At 46.6% G+C, this 12,500-nt stretch overlaps 1 protein-coding gene across 1 annotated transcript in view; it reads right to left on the reverse strand.

The window, feature by feature from the left end:
• LOC143020966 (uncharacterized) overlaps positions 1 to 9,425 on the reverse strand; it is a 137,665-nt gene extending 128,240 nt beyond the window's left edge. Inside the window, exon 1 of the mRNA XM_076178016.1 lies at positions 9,187 to 9,425. Within this exon, the coding sequence (XP_076034131.1) occupies positions 9,187 to 9,235 (49 nt within the window). The 5' untranslated portion in view covers positions 9,236 to 9,425. The remainder of the gene's footprint in view (positions 1 to 9,186) is intronic.
• Between the last annotated feature and the right edge of the window lie 3,075 nt (positions 9,426 to 12,500).

Genomic DNA, 12,500 nt, shown 5'->3' on the forward strand with positions numbered 1-12,500 from the left:
AATCTCGACTGCGATGGCATGGGATTAAAAGTGAATTGTGGTTGAAAGATGTTAATCTTTTCATTGGGAACCATTCAGTGTATATAAATAAATAAATATATATATATATATATATATATATATATATATATATATATACATACAAACTGCTGCCAAGTGATTTTAAATCACTATCCTTTGGCAGTAGGATAAAGGGGGGCGTGTGAGCTTGACGGGCAGGCAAGGCAAGGCAATCAATACGTAGCACCGCCATTTTTCTTTCTACATTTAATCGAGATTAATTTAATCCCTCGAACGATGGGGGCTATCACATCGTTGCACATGAATCACAAGGAGGCTCTGAATCTCTCTTCTCGAGAGAGAGAAAAAAAGAGATTCCTCCCACCGATATCAGTATTTAGCTTTGATTTTATACATGCATACACACACACACACACACACATATATAATATATATATATATATATATATATATATATATATATATATAATCTTAACGAAGCGGTAATTTGTGGGTATTTTGTTTTATCTTCACTCTCTATGCTTCTTAATTCGTAGAAAATACTAATTTATACGTATATGGATAAACAAGTTAATTACTAAAATAAATAAGAAAAAACAACGACAAAATTACTTCATAAACAGAAGAAAATCCACACTGGATACAAAAAAAAAAAAAAAAATAAAAAAATAAAGAGGAGGAGAATGAGAAAGACCAGTTGTGGCTCGTCAGGTTTCATCTTCTCTCATGATCTAGAAGTCCCGAGTTCGACCCATATTCAACACTCTCCTTGCCCTGGCTACCCGCGTACTAAGGGCACAGGTGAAGACTCGGTCCGCAGTCAAACGCTGTTATCATAAACTCTTCACATGTCCGAGTGAGAGAATCGAACTGAAGAATTTGAGAATTGGAGCAGAGTACTCGAACCTTCCCACAATTATTCCTCTCCAATTTAGCGGTCCTCTCCCAGCCACCCCCCCCCACGAACCCTCCTCCCCACTCCCCAATTAGCCACAACGACACAGGGAGTGGGATCGACACGAAATAATTCATGCATGATATAAACATCAATCCCCCATTTTCACACTCGTTTGCGTCGGTTTTTCTGCGACTGTGAGTTGGGGAGGAGGAGGAGGGGGGGAAATGGGGGAAAAGGGGGGAAAGGGATAGAATGGAACCGTTACTAGCAGGGCATGTAAATGACCCACATCGCTTGATTATGGAAACCATCTGAATTTATCCTGGGGATTTTTTGGGGGGGATTTGGGGAATTTTTTTAGGGGAAAGGAAATTTGGGGATTTTTTCTAGTGATTTTGGTGATATTTCTTAGGGGGTGGAATTTATTATTCTTTTCGGGGAGAGGGAGGTATAAATTACTATTTGAAATACGAAGGAAATGATCAACTTGAACTTTGTGAACTACACACACACACACACACACACACACATATATATATATATATATATATATATATATATATATATATATATATAATATTTCAATATATATATATATAGCTTCGATGTTCCAAGGCAAAAACCTATAATGGTTCTAGAAGAGAGTAACACCTAATATATATATATATATATATATATATATATATATATATATATATAATATATATATATCGACATGGCGTTAAATTCGACAAATGATGAAAATTTTTGCTCAAATTCGAATGAACCAAGAAATTCTTCATAGTTATGTTTACTATCAGCGTCAATGACCACTACGTGTGACGATCCGACTATTGCCCCATACACTATTTATACGATAGTAGCCGAGTCTTACTACTCCAACAGTAGTCACCAGTGATTGCCACTTGCCCAGGTTACACCGTAGCAGGGCGGAGGCGTGTGGCACAAATCCTCTAAAAGCTGAAAACTAGTTACTAATTCATTAATAGTCTTTGGGAGCTTGTCTTGTTTGTTTGATTTATTTAGCTGTTTGGTTGGTTGTTTCATCTGTTTATTCATTATTATTATTATAATTCTCATTATCATCATATCGTTATCATTTTTTTTTTTTTGCATCCAGTCTCGATATGGACCAAACGGTCTCCTGAGGTGACGATTTTCTTTACCCGTCCTCAACCTCACACTGAATAAAATCGCCTGGTGCCTGTGACTGAACACTTTACAAATAATGTCTGCCATCAAGTGCAATCCTCAATAAAAAAAATGTATGCTATATATATGTATATATATATATATATATATATATATATATATATATATATATATATATATATATATGACGTAAGCGGAATAGGAAACACAGGAGTCTTAGTCTTGAGTTTATTCCTGACTAGTTTCGCAGGTATGCTTTTTCAAATAAACTCAAGACTAAGACTCCTGTGTTTCCTATTCCGCTTACGTCAACCTGTCAGAATGTCTCAACATATATATATATATATATATATATATATATATATATATATATATATATACACAAAGAGTTGATGTTCACAATCATTCCCACAAAGGTCCGAGGATTTCTATGTATTTTTTCCATCACCAAAAACATCTACTTCAACTCTCATCATCATCGACTGCAAGCAAATCACCAACCCCAACACCCACAATCCTACGAGTCGAGGCTTCCTTCAACTGACTAATATCATCAGCCCCGAGCCACAACTCAAGCCTCGTTGCAAAAGGGCTAGTTTAATAGCCACTCGTGCAAGCGACCTGTAAACTAGCCCTCTAATTGCCCAGTGTGAATGGAGAGTTAACCAACTTGCCTCCGATCTATCCTAGTGTTAACAAGTACTAAGCCGTTAGGCAAGTTAACTTGCAACTAGCACTAGCGGCTAATAACTAGCTCCGTGTCAATGAGGTTTTACGTTCATGTGGCTAAAACTATCTGAGTTTTATCTTCAAAGTCCAACCAATAGAGCAAGTATGTGTTCACACTAGGATAGTTTGGAACCAAGTTGACTAACTTTCCGTTGACAATGGACAAGTCGATAGCACTAACGGCTACTAAACTAGCCCCGTTTCCACGAGGCTTACACACATGTCGCCAAGCGATTTCATTCAGCTGAAGACCCAAAGAGTCCGGGAGGGCCCGTGAGGACAGAACCGCTGGTAAACTGTACCAGAGACGCTCCACCCAACCCTGGGGGAACGACCTCCCAGGTCACCGAAGAGGTCTGCGTGTGGGTGGGTCACTTTCTGCTGAGTAAAGGTACCTGACCCGCCCGCCCGGCACTGAACTCGCTCTTTACTTCGTCAGGTAGGTCTTCCCCTCCTGAGGGAGATGTCGTCGATGTTGGTTCCACAGAGGCCGAGAGGGAGGTGACTCCTCGTAGCCGACCAAGGAGCTACTATACTCTCTACTCAGGCCTCGGGAGGGGAGAGGGGACATGGGATGGACCAGAGAAGAGGGAGAGGAGGGATGGAGGAGGTGGGGGAGAGAAGAAGGGGAGAGGGAGGAGAGGAGGAGGAGGAGAGGGGGGAGGTGAGGAGGGAGAAGAGGGGAGGGGGAAGAGGAGGGAAGGAGAGAAGAAGCGGAGGGGGAGGAGAGGGGGAGGTGACGAGGAGAGGAGAGGAGCAGAGGGGAGGAGGAGAGGGGAGGTGAGGAGGGAGAGGAAGGGAGGAGGAGAAGGGGAGAGGCAGGAGGGGAGGAGAGAGGGGGAGGAGAAGGGAAATGATGTGAGGAGGAAGAGGGAGAAATGGAGAGGAAGGGAGAGGTGAGGGAAGGGAGAAGGAAGGAAAGGGAAAATGAAGGGAAGAGGGAGATGGGAAATGACAGATGACAAAAAGGGAAAGAAGAAAGAGTAATAGAAGAGGAAAACGAAGTTATACGTATTTCTTAAAACACACACACACACACACAATTAGATGTATACATTCAAATTAGGACCATTAAGAACATAAACGCTTCTTTGTGTAGGCTTCATTCAACGCTGGCCAAAGACCAAAAATATTTTCGTACGAGATTCTGAAGGAGAAAAATATGTATATATATTACAGCAGAGTCCCAGAGACCTGAATAAAACATTTTCACTAATTAGAGAGAGAGAGAGAGAGAGAGAGAGAGAGAGAGAGAGAGAGAGAGAGAGAGAGAGAGAGAGAGAGAGAGAGAGAGAGAGAGAGAGAGAGAGAGAGAGAGAGAGAGAGAGAGAGAGAGAGAGAGAGAGAGAGGGGGGGGGAGAAATAAATTTAAAAAGGTCACCATGCACGAATATGAGTTATTCGCAAGAAAACAAATATACGAGTAAATATTACATACCAAAATACAGTGGATAATAACATAAGAATGACGGAGACTGCAAGAGACCATAAGGCCTTAATTAGGCAGTTCCACGTCCATTACCACGTATCATACCCATTCATATTTGATAACATATTGAGGTCATTAGATGACCAAGGTGAGATGGACTGTATCATTTATAAACAGTTACACAACGAAAGGTGATTGGTTACTTTTGATTGGTTGACCTCAATCCACCAATCAGAAGCAGGGTCCTTGCGATTGTAAGCTCACAATATGATCCCTTTTAAGCCACATCCCCGTACGTGGTACTGGCTGCATGGTAGGTCATTTAAGGGACGATAGCGACATCCTTACTGATATTGGGGATCTATTAAACGTTGTCAGTGTTAATGTAATTCCTTCAGTGCTGTTGAATATTTATTGTGGGCAGGACTTGGATAGTATGAACGTACGATGGTGTCTATGGAAGGGAGAAATTTGTTCAGAATTTCTGGAAAATGTATAGATGAAGGCAAGTTGATTACACACACACACGCACACACACACACGCACACACACACGCACACACACACACACGGGAGCCTACTCTGAGAGAAGTGTCCTGATTGGCTGCGTTGAAAAAAACAGGAAAGGCTACTTTTAGCCGGAGTGCCAAAACGTGCCACTTCTAACCAGACTGCCAAAACGTGCCACTTCTGACCGGAGTGCCAAAACGTGCCACTTTTGACCGGAGTGCCAAAGTGTGCCACTTTTGACAGGAGTGCCAAAACGTGAATTTTTTAAGTGGAGTGCCATTATGACTGGAGTGCCAAAGCGTGCCATTTCCACGGGAGTGCCAAAAAGCGTGACATTTTTTGCCGAAATGGCAGAGATGCAATATTCATCGTAGTGCCAAAGCATGCCATTTTCACCGGAGTGCCAAAGCGTGCCACTTCTGACCGGGGTGCCAACGTGAGTTATTTTTCAGCGCAGTGCCAAAGTAGGCATAATCGCCTGATCAAACTCAACCGTTAAAAAAAAAAAAAAAAAGACAAAGACAAAGACAAAGAGGACCATGGGAGGAGGAGTGGGGGGTGAGGAGGGGCGTTTTGAGCATCCCTCCTCCTCCCATGGTCCTCTTTGTCTTTGTCTTTTTTTTTTTTTAACGGTTTAGTTTGATCAGGCGATTATGCCTACTTTGGCACTGCGCTGAAAAATAACTCACGTTGGCACCCCGGTCAGAAGTGGCACGCTTTGGCACTCCGGTGAAAATAAAGGTTCAGACACGCTAATGTAGCACTGCATAACGGCGTACCTTGTATACGTGTTTCTGCAGTCGTCAGAAGATTTGATGCTCTTTAAGGCAGGATTCCCCGATCTGCCAAGATGCCCATATTGCCCCCCCCCCGAATCCGCCCCACCCCCTCACCTGACCTGAATAAAGTATTTTGGTGCTCTCTAAAACAAAACATGTAAAGTATGCCACATCAAAGACATGATGTCAAGTGACCTAGAGGTAGGTCCTCCTTGAATCGGGGACGCCTCGAGGACAAGGTAGAGGTTCTCTGGGTGGTGAGGAAGTGGGTGAAGGAGAAGGGAGTGTTCCTGGCAGTAGTAGAAGGTGCTAAGGTCACCCATTCCTCGTTCACCCTTTCATTCCTCCCCAGCATGTGAGGACGTAATATTTATCAAGTACATTGTCGTGGTACACAAATCTCTGAGGACATTTTTTCTTCTTTCACGTTTGCGATGAGCAAATGACCTGTACAGAGACAGTTGCTCCCTCTCTTTGACCTTTCCTAGGCTTCAATGACCTCTTCCCCCCCCCCACGTTCCCTCAGATCTTATTATTGATTTTCAGAGATGTGTACATATCATGACTATGTTGGTTATGAAGCTTTATCAAACGAAACGGCGTGTTAATCAAGACTCTATCTTGGTAAACTTGTCGGCATCTGACAATTACAGACACATGGTCCCCCCAACCCCTACCCTACCCCTTGAGACAGATTGACACACTTTAGAGACTCTATTCTGGTTAACCTCAGGAGATTTTTTTTTTTTTTTGGGGGGGGGAATCCTGCCTTAAAGAGCATCAAATCTTCTGACGACTGCAGAAACACGTATACAAGGTACGCCGTTATGCAGTGCTACATTAGCGTGTCTGAACCTTTATTTTATTTTTTAGTGCCCGACTGTTTTGTTCAGCTGTGGGGAGAAATATCAGAGGAAGGGGTGGGGAGAGGAAGGTAAAAGGGAAGGGAAGAAGGAAGGAAATGAGAGAAGGAGTGGCGGGAGGGGGGTAGAAGGGAGGAAGAGAATAAGAGGGAGAGGTGAAAAAGAAAGAGATAAGGAAGAATGGATAGAAAGGAACGAAGGCGGGAGGAAGAAGAAGGAGAAAAGGAGAGAAGAGAGCAGGGAAGAGAGGAGGGAGTGGTAGGGGGAGGGAGAAAGGAAGGGGAAGAGGAAGAGGGTGAAGAAAAGAGGGAGAGGAGAGAGGGAAGGAAAGGTGGATAGAAAGGAACGAGGAAGGGAAGAAGATTGAGGAGGAGGAAGGGGAGGAGGAAGGGGAGGAGGAAGGGAAGGAGGAAGGGAGGGAGCGAGGATGGGAAGGAGGGAGTAAGGGAGAATAGGAAAAAAAGAAGGAAGGAGGGAGTGAGAGTGGGAGGGAGGGAGAGTGGGAGGGAGGGAGAGTGGGAGGGAGGGAGAGTGGGAGGGAGGGAGAGTGGGAGGGAGGGAGAGTGGGAGGGAGGGAGAGTGGGAGGGAGGGAGAGTAGGAGGGAGAGTGGGAGGGAGAGTGGGAGGGAGGGAGGGAGGGAGGGAGAGTGGGAGGGAAGGAGAGAGGGAGGGAGAGTGGGAGGGAGGGAGGGAGAGTGGGAGGGAGGGAGGGAGAGTGGGAGGGAGGGAAGGAGGGAGAGTGGGAGGGAGGAAGGGAGAGAGGGGAGGAGAATGAAAGAGGAAGGAAGGGAGAGAGGGAGGCTGAAAGAGAGAGTTGTAGGGAGGGGAGGAAAAAGAGGAGGGGAGATCAGCAGGGAGGTAAGGAAAGAGGGAAGATAGGCAAGAGGGGAGGAAGGGAGGGAAGAGGGAAAGTACAAAGATGAAATGTAAGAGGATGGGATGAAAGGGAGGATGGAGGAGAGTGTGGAAAGAGGAAGGGGAGGGAGGAAAGGAGGGAGGGAAGTAGGAAATAAAGAAAGGAAGGAGGGAGGGAAAGAGGGAGGAAGGGAGGAAGGGAGGGAAGGAGGGAAGGAAAGAGAGAAGGAAGGAGGGAAGGGAGGAGAAATAAGGGTGGAAAGGAGGTAGGGAGGGAGGGAGGCAAGGAAAGAGAGAAGGAAGGAGGGAAGGGAGAAAAGGAAGGAGGGAAGGAAGGAGAGAGGGAAGGAGGGAGGAAGGGATGGAGGAAGGGGAGGAAGGAGGGAGGGAAGGAAGAAGAAGTGAGGGGAGGAAGGAGTGAAGGGGAAGGAGTGAAGGGGAAGGAGTGAAGGGGAAGGAGTGAAGGGGAAGGAGTGAAGGGGAAGGAGTGAAGGGGAAGGAGTGAGGGGAGTGAGGGTAGGTAAGGCTATGTTCTTTTCAGCTTGGGGATTGGGCGGCCACCTCTTCCTGACGACCACAAGACTTTCGTGGTTGTTCCCTTCCCTGAATAAAATCGCCCATGGGAACCCGCAATGCACGGAGACCCGGGTTCGAACCCTGACGGTTACCGGCATCTGCCACTCGCCATGAGCACTCCTAGTACATAGGGCAAAGGTGCTACAGCCTTGGTCGTAGCCCAGAGACTCCTGATGTGAACTTCTGGTGTAGCTTGTGGTATAGATGGTATATACCCTTTACGAGCGTGTACGTACACACGCGCACACATACACACACGAAACCAATCAATCGGACGGGCGTCGTTCCACCCAATCAGCTGCAACGGGGGAGCCTAATCACACAAGCACGCACGCACGAACGAACGCACACATAGCTCTAAACACCTTCAGAGAACAATTGATTATTTTCTTCTGGTGAGACATGATGGGAAAAGGATGCAATTTGTTTAGCCCTTTTTGGGGGGTAGGGGAATGGGGGAGGGGGAATAGGGGGGAACAATGGACGTTTTTATTCTCAAACTAACAAGCCTTCCCCCCCTCCCCCTTCTCATCACACCATCCCCTTCCCTGAGCTTGACATGTTATGTTGAATACTCAAAAGCCTCCCTCCCCCTCCCCCCCACACGTTCTCCCCCCCCTCCCCCCTCCGCTGAAGCCGGCGGGCTTTGCCGGCTACCAGAAGAACCGGTGAATTTTGGGAAAGAAGATTTTGAAAAATGTCTCCCACGAGTTTCGTGTGGCAAGCGTCTACAATTCAGTCCATTGTAACTTTCAGTTAAAAATGAAACCACTTTCGACAAATTGCATAGCAGTTCGATTTTTTTTTTTAGTGGGGGGGGGGGGAAGAGGGAAGGATGAATTCCAATTTTCCTTTATAACCGTCGTCCTTTTTTCGATTCAAATTCGTTGCAAAAATATGCGAAAAGAATAGAAAATATATACATGTACAGAAACGTGCGTGAACACAAGCCTTTGTCTATCCTTCCCCAAGCAATACTGCCATTTTAAAATAATTAAAACCAATATACTTTTTCCGTTAACATACATTTCATCTAACCGCTTTGTTCTCCCGTTCTTCAGCAAGACGTTCAAGAACAAGAAACATTCGTTGTTCTTCCCACGCTGGCCCCGGAGTCGCCGGTCAACCGGTTCAGTCAGTTCCCCTGTCCACCCACAAACCTCTTCATTGATATCTCTTGATTCTGATACCTCATACCTGATCCAGCCCCCATAGAAGGCAGTCTACCTCTTCTCAGACATCAGGCAGACATCAGAGGCCTTTTTAGGACTCACCCCCTTCGTCTACGAGGCTTAAATATATCTCTGGATGCTAAATTCATCTCACAAACGACGAAACACTTCATGCAATAAGGCTAGGTCGACCTTTCACTTACCCACGCTAGCGACGGACGTGATAACGGCGACAGAAAGGAGGAAGTTCATGGCGTCTTGGATGGGTGATGGTCAACTTATTAAAACGGAGAGGAAGGTGGCAAATAATCCGGCTGGTAAAGGGTAAAATGGAAACGGCAGCGCAGCGGTAACTGGCAGAACGGATGTTTTAGTTGCGTTGCTCCAACTGCGATGTACTTAGTTCCGTGAACCAGCCGGCACTGCCTAGCGAGTTGGAGGTAGCTCTTAGTATCTACAACCATCCCTAGCCGCCATTAAACAAACAAATCAAACCATCACACTTATTTAAAATAAATCTCTGTAATTTAATACGTAACACTGATTCTGTATTGTACCTTTTGAATATCTACAAAGAAGGAGAAATAACCGTTAAATATTCGTTGCGCGGCATCCGAAGGACGAGATGCCATACACTTCCAGAGATGTAACTGTGTGGGTGCGCTATCTTGCGTAGCCTACACGTCGATATCAATTCACCGGGTTCTATTACTTTATCTATTTATTCCCCAATGATGAGGCTACAAATGCTTTTACTTCTTTCATTGTAAAACAACATCTAGTAGACAAAAATAAGAGGAAAGATGGCAGTTTCAACACGAGACATGCTCGGGTCCAGCCACGGATAAATCAAACTCACCTCTATGCTGCAATTCCATTGAGGTGCTTTTCATGGGAGCAGGTTAGAGAAGGCAAGGAGGAGAAAGATTTAATAAATTGTAGGTTAAGACTAACTTAACCTTTACGTAGAGTAGTTGAACATAGACATTTACACCTTTATATGTGTATGAGCATTTCCAAACTCTCTCAGACCTTCATAAAACGGATAAATTTTAAATTAATTTTCAAACTGTATCCCACGTCGTCGGTGTTGGCTGGCCTACGGGATAATTCCTAGACGGCCGTTTAATTCCTAACCATTTATTGTGCTTAACTCCAAGATGAACATTCTAAAGCTAATTTCATCCTCTAGAATTTCCCTATAGCTCCCCCATCGCATTACCTAGAATTAAGACGAAATCTAGAAAAGAGTAAAGTTTATTTAAAAGCGTTAGACACTCCTAAGCGTTTCCTGTCGTAAAGCTTCCTTTAGTGATTGTTCGAATCCTGAAACCGAATTTCATAACTCGAATCATAATGAAATTCTCTTCATAGTAATATAACTATGACCTCTTATAAAATACCTATATTAAAATATTTAATTTTAAGTATTAAGCTCCATTTTGTATTATTCGTCTTGGGCGTTTCCTGATCTAAATACAGTAATCTCTGAAATTTGATTACAGGATACGTCTTCCGCTGTATTTCTGGATTCCCCCCACGCTTGTGTCATTACAGATTCACACAATACAAATTACACAACGCAAGATTTTGCAAAATCATTGCTTATTCTGTGACCTTCGTCTATAGGAACGTTGGATCTATGCGAAATTATGATATATATTTCAGAAGGAGAGGGAGGGAGGGAGGGAGGGAGGGAGGGGAAGATAGGGAGGGGGAGGAAGAGAGGGAGGGGAGGAAGGGAGAGGAAGGGAGTGAGGGAAAGGAAGAGGATAGGGAGAGAGAGGGAGGGAGAGGATAGGGAGAGAGAGGGAGGGAGAGAATAGGGAGAAAGAGAGGGAGGGAGAAGAAAATAAGAATGGAGAGGAAGAGGGGGAAGGAGAGGAAGAGGATAGGGAGAGAGAGGGAAGAAGGGAGAGGAAGAGGATAGGGAAGAAGAGAGGGTGGAAGAGGAAGATAGGAAGGGAGTGTAATAAAGGAAGGGAGAAGATGAGAGGGAGGGAAAGAAATGGAGGAAGGGAGAGGAAGAGAGGTAAGGGGGAGGAAGGGGGATGAAGAGAGGAAGGGAAAGGAAGAGAGGGAAGGGGAAAAGAGAGGGAAGGGGAAAAGAGAGGGAAGGGGAAAAGAGAGGGAGGGGGAAAGAGAGGCAGGGGGAAAGAGAGGCAGGGGGAGGAAGAGAGGGAGAGGAAGAGAGGGAGAGGAAGAGAGGGAAGGAGGGGAATGAGGGGATGAGAGGGAAGGAGAGGAAGAGAGGGAGGGAGAGGAAGAGAGGGAGGGAGAGGAAGAGAGGGAGGGGAGGAAGAGAGGGAGGGGAGGAAGAGAGGGAGGGGGAGGAAGAGAGGGAGCGGGAGGAAGAGAGGGAGGGGGAAGAGGAAAAGAGTTGGAGAGAAGAAAGGGGGGAGAGGAAGAGAGGGAGCGAGAGGAAGAGAGGGAGGGAGAGGAAGAAAGGGAGGGAGAGGAAGAGAGGGAGGGAGAGGAAGAAAGGGAGGGAGAGGAAGAGAGGGAGGGAGAGGAAGAAAGGGAGGGAGAGGAAGTTAGGGAGGAAGAGGAAGAAAGGGAGGGAGAGGAAGAGAGGGAGGGAGAGGAAGAAAGGGAGGGAGAGGAAGAGAGGGAGGGAGAGGAAGAAAGGGAGGGAGAGGAAGAGAGGGAGGAAGAGGAAGAAAGGGAGGGAGAGGAAGAGAGGGAGGGAGAGGAAGAGAGGGAGAGAGAGGAAGAGAGGAACGGAGAGGAAATGAGAAAGAGAGGAAGAGAGAGGAAGATAGGTAGGGTAAAGAGCAGAGGGAGGGAGGGAGAGGAAGAGAGAGAGTAGAGAGTAACGGAATTAAACCAGAGCTCCACCAGAACTCTTCCTATTTATTTGTGTGGCGCCGTGGCTCGATAGGTTTCGCACTCGCTTCGCGAACACAAAGTATCTGGTTCAATCACAGCCCCCGTCTCTCCACACTTCCTCCCTCCCTCTCTCTCCACACTCCCTCCCCCCCTCCCCCTCTCTCCACACTCCCTCCCCCTCCCCCTCTCTCCACACTCCCTCCCTCCCTCTCTCTCCACACTCCCTCCCTCCCTCCTTCTCTCTCCACACTCCCTCCCTACCTCCCCCTCTCTCCACACTCCCTCTCCCCTCCCCCTCTCTCCACACTCCCTCCCCCCTCCCCCTCTCTCCACACTCCTTCCCTCTCTCTCCACACTCCCTCCCTCCCTCCTTCTCTCTCCACACTCCCTCCCTCCCTCCTTCTCTCTCCACACTCCCTCCCCCCCTCCCCCTCTCTCCACACTCCCTCCCCCCTCCCCCTCTCTCCACACTCCCTCCCTCCCATTCTCTCCACACTCCCTCCCTCCCTCCTTCTCTCTCCACACTCCCTCCCCCTCTCTCCACACTCCCTCTCCCCTCCCCCTCTCTCCACACTCCCTCCCCCCTCCCCCTCTCTCCACACTCCCTCCCTCCCTCTCTCTCCACACTCCCTCCTTTTCTCTCCACACTCCCTCCCTCCCTCCCCCTCTCTCCACACTCCCTCCCTCC

The sequence above is a fragment of the Oratosquilla oratoria genome, chromosome 41, assembly GCF_046742065.1.
Source record: "Oratosquilla oratoria isolate Oo_2021 chromosome 41, ASM4674206v1, whole genome shotgun sequence".
Lineage (NCBI taxonomy): Eukaryota > Metazoa > Arthropoda > Malacostraca > Stomatopoda > Squillidae > Oratosquilla > Oratosquilla oratoria.